General features: G+C 43.9%; 1 protein-coding gene across 1 annotated transcript; it reads right to left on the reverse strand.

The window, feature by feature from the left end:
• Positions 1 to 42: 42 nt before the first annotated feature.
• LOC104269364 (vesicle-associated membrane protein 3-like) lies at positions 43 to 2502 on the reverse strand (the record flags this gene model as incomplete). Its single annotated transcript, XM_009872785.1, has 4 exons — positions 43 to 145; positions 896 to 975; positions 1676 to 1834; positions 2421 to 2502. Coding segments are annotated over 4 exons (424 nt in total), but the record flags the coding sequence as incomplete, so codon positions are not given.
• Between the last annotated feature and the right edge of the window lie 661 nt (positions 2503 to 3163).

Below are 3163 nucleotides of genomic sequence, written 5' to 3' on the forward strand. Positions count from 1 at the left end.
GTTAACATCTCAGTAATCAAAAGCGTTTTGCTTTAAGCAGCATTAAGTGGGCTGAAAATACAGCAGGTTTAAAGTGGAGAGGCTGAGGAAGGCACCTTCAGTGGATCTAAGCTTCTTCCTGTAACTCACGAAGTCACAGTCCAGACTACAAAAAGAAGAAAAAGGTTGGCAAGAGGACAGTCTCCTTCAGCCCCTCACCGTAACAATGCTGCATTTTAAGAATTAAAGACACCAGAGATAGGTCAGGTGGGATTTAAGAGCTTCCCATGTTGATCGGCCTAGTTTGAGTTTTCCTTTGTGCTTGCCCGCTGACACTTCTCAGCCAGGACTACGTGCAGATACGTGTGGTTACCACAGTGTCTGTTACTTGTATTATGGCACAAATGTAAACTTTGTCCTCCCATTAAATACTCAGGGGTTACATGAGAACTCAAACCAGAGACCGGACTACACGCTCTTTGGCTTGCTGTCCCGCCTCGACACCAGGATCATTTCACCCAGCAGCCGAGTGTCTACTTGAAAAAAAGCCTACCTACTACTGCAGTGCTCTCGGAACTGCCCCACACCTGGCAAGAAGCCCGGGCAGACGAAAAACATTTCTCAGGCAAGGGAGGCATATTTTCTACTCATATTCTGCAAAATGCAGCTGTGAAAACGCAAGGTTGTTCAGGTTTCTAAGTCCTTGCTGTCTTCACTTGCACCTGTTTCACCCTGCACAGCTACTCGAGATCCAGCTGCTGGAGCCCCCACAGTGGTCACAGCCCTATCACTCACTGCAGGCAACTGTCGTAAAGCAGTTGCTGCCGTTTCAAATCAATGTTGTACATAATTTGAGTATCCTGGCTTTGTTTAAACCACACAAGTCAGTGAGTTAACACCATTATTCCAATTCTACCAGAAATCCCCATTTGGGTGAAACTTACCAATAATGATGATGATGATAATGAGAACAACAGCTATCAATATTGCCCACATCTGTGAAAAAAGGCCATACAACACTTACTACAAACCACGCAGCAGCATTAACTGGCCTCTAGGCTACAGGAAAGCAGCCCCTGCAAGGCACTTCTGCATCATGTGCTAGACCTAATACAGAAAGTAAAAAATCCCTCGGTAAGCAAGCTTGATTCACCACTGGCACTCAGAGACAGGCTGCAGGCTGTGCGAGCAGGCAGAGCAGACCAATAGGTTCTTTTTCGTTGTGCTTTCATGCAGGGCCTGTCTCAGGTGACTGTACGAGCTTAGACATCATCTCTACTTTTACTCTATACCACATCTTTCACTGTCTTTGTTGCTCACCAAAGATGATTCCAACCTTCGCTAACAGCTACAAGTACAGGAGTCTGAGTAAGCTCCTTCTGCTTTCTAGTACCTCCTGCCCAGTAACCCAGCCAACGCGTTTTGAGCCTTTTTCTTCCCGTTCCCCAAAGACTCATATTACAGAGGCATTTCCCACTGGCCACTACCATCTTAGACAAGGTCTTGCATCAAGCAGCACAGCTGGTAACCCAGTTCTTGGTTACTTCATCTAAGCATTATGCCACATTTTAAAAAATAAGACGCTGTAACTTAAAACATCATCAGCTAAAGTCACTTTTACTTCTGCCTTTTGAGATGGCAATGGTAGTAAGTTAACTGCAATACTGCATAGTGTAAGCATACGAGCCATGGTTACCTTACAGTTCTTCCACCAATACTTCCTTTTCAGTTTGGCTGCACTGGTCTCAAACTGGGAAGCTCCTGCTTGCAGTGCATCAGCACGGTCATCCAACTCTGACAGCTTCTGATCTCGCTCCAATACCTTGTCCACATTCACTCTCATGATGTCAACAACCTATATCAATTTAAAGCTTAAAGTTACCCGTTTTATCTCCCACCGTGGAACTTAATTGCAGGCAACAGATGGTACTCTTAATTTCTTCTTCTCAGAAGTAGGAGTTATTGCCTTTTAGTGTATCCAGTCATAAGCTTAAACAGTGAAATTCACTTGTGGCTGAAAGCCCCTAGTATCTACTTCAAAACGTCAGTAGTACCAGTAGTGCTGGCATTCCCTTCAACCTGGGAACTAACTCCTGGCTTACTTCAGAAAAATTCGCATACAAACATGACAATCAACAATGTCAAAAAATACTACTGGTAGCCAGCTCAGCTGTGGGACTCCTTGGATCTCTGGACAAGTCTTACTTGCTGCTCAGCCTTCAGTGCTATCTTATGCCAAATCGTCAAGCACTGAGTTTGCACCTAATGTTTGGACAGTGGTGACTTCTCCCTACTTCCCCACTCCAGCTGAGTGGATTTTATTTTTTTTTAACCTTTGCAAGAGTTAAGATGACGAAAGTACAATAAAGCAAGCTGAATGATATCCCTTCTAATTATATAGATTTCCTGAAGAAGAAACAATTACACTGCTAGACTTTTACCTCATCTACTTGGTGCTGAGTTTGCTGAAGACGACGATTACCGCCAGCAGCCACATTTGAGCTTCCAGGGCCACTGGCTGACCTGCAGTAAAGAAAATCAGCATTATTCTGTTTAGCTTTTGACAGGCTGTGTTTTGGGTTCAGATATGCTGAGAGTATACAAGTCATTTGACATTTCTGAAAACAGGGAACTTGTATTCTTGGAATAAATTTGGGGCAGTTTCCTATCCGAGAAGTGCTGTTTTAACAGCTGACAATAGGTGGAAGTCACACAGCTTCCCAAACATCTTGCCAGCAAATTGCTTGACGTGCTAAAAGACAGCAGTGGCTTACTAATGCTATAGTTGACGGTAACGCATATGGCAACCCCAACAACAGTTCACAGGGCTCAAGAGTTTGGGCTCAGCAGTGTTCTTGTTTTCCAGGATGAACATAAATGCTAAGAAAAAGCGCAAGAAGGAAAAAGTGTTCAGCATATACAACAATTTACCTCTGGTCAGCTTTGACTTCATAACCTCAGGCAGTCAAATTCTTTTCACCAGCTGCAACACCCTGCATCTTTGTGCCAGACACAAGAGCACCCGTACATCTCTCCCATACCCTTTGCATCACTTCACCAAGTTTTTGTTGGCTATCTCTAGAACCATCTGCACTCAATTTGCTTTTCCATGTTTTTATTTCTTCTTCATCAAAGCATGTACTATTTAGCATAGCCCGATACTCAAAATCTGAGTACTGGCTGC

Source organism: Apaloderma vittatum, unplaced genomic scaffold (assembly GCF_000703405.1).
Source record: "Apaloderma vittatum isolate BGI_N311 unplaced genomic scaffold, ASM70340v1 scaffold35047, whole genome shotgun sequence".
NCBI classification, from domain to species: Eukaryota; Metazoa; Chordata; class Aves; order Trogoniformes; family Trogonidae; genus Apaloderma; species Apaloderma vittatum.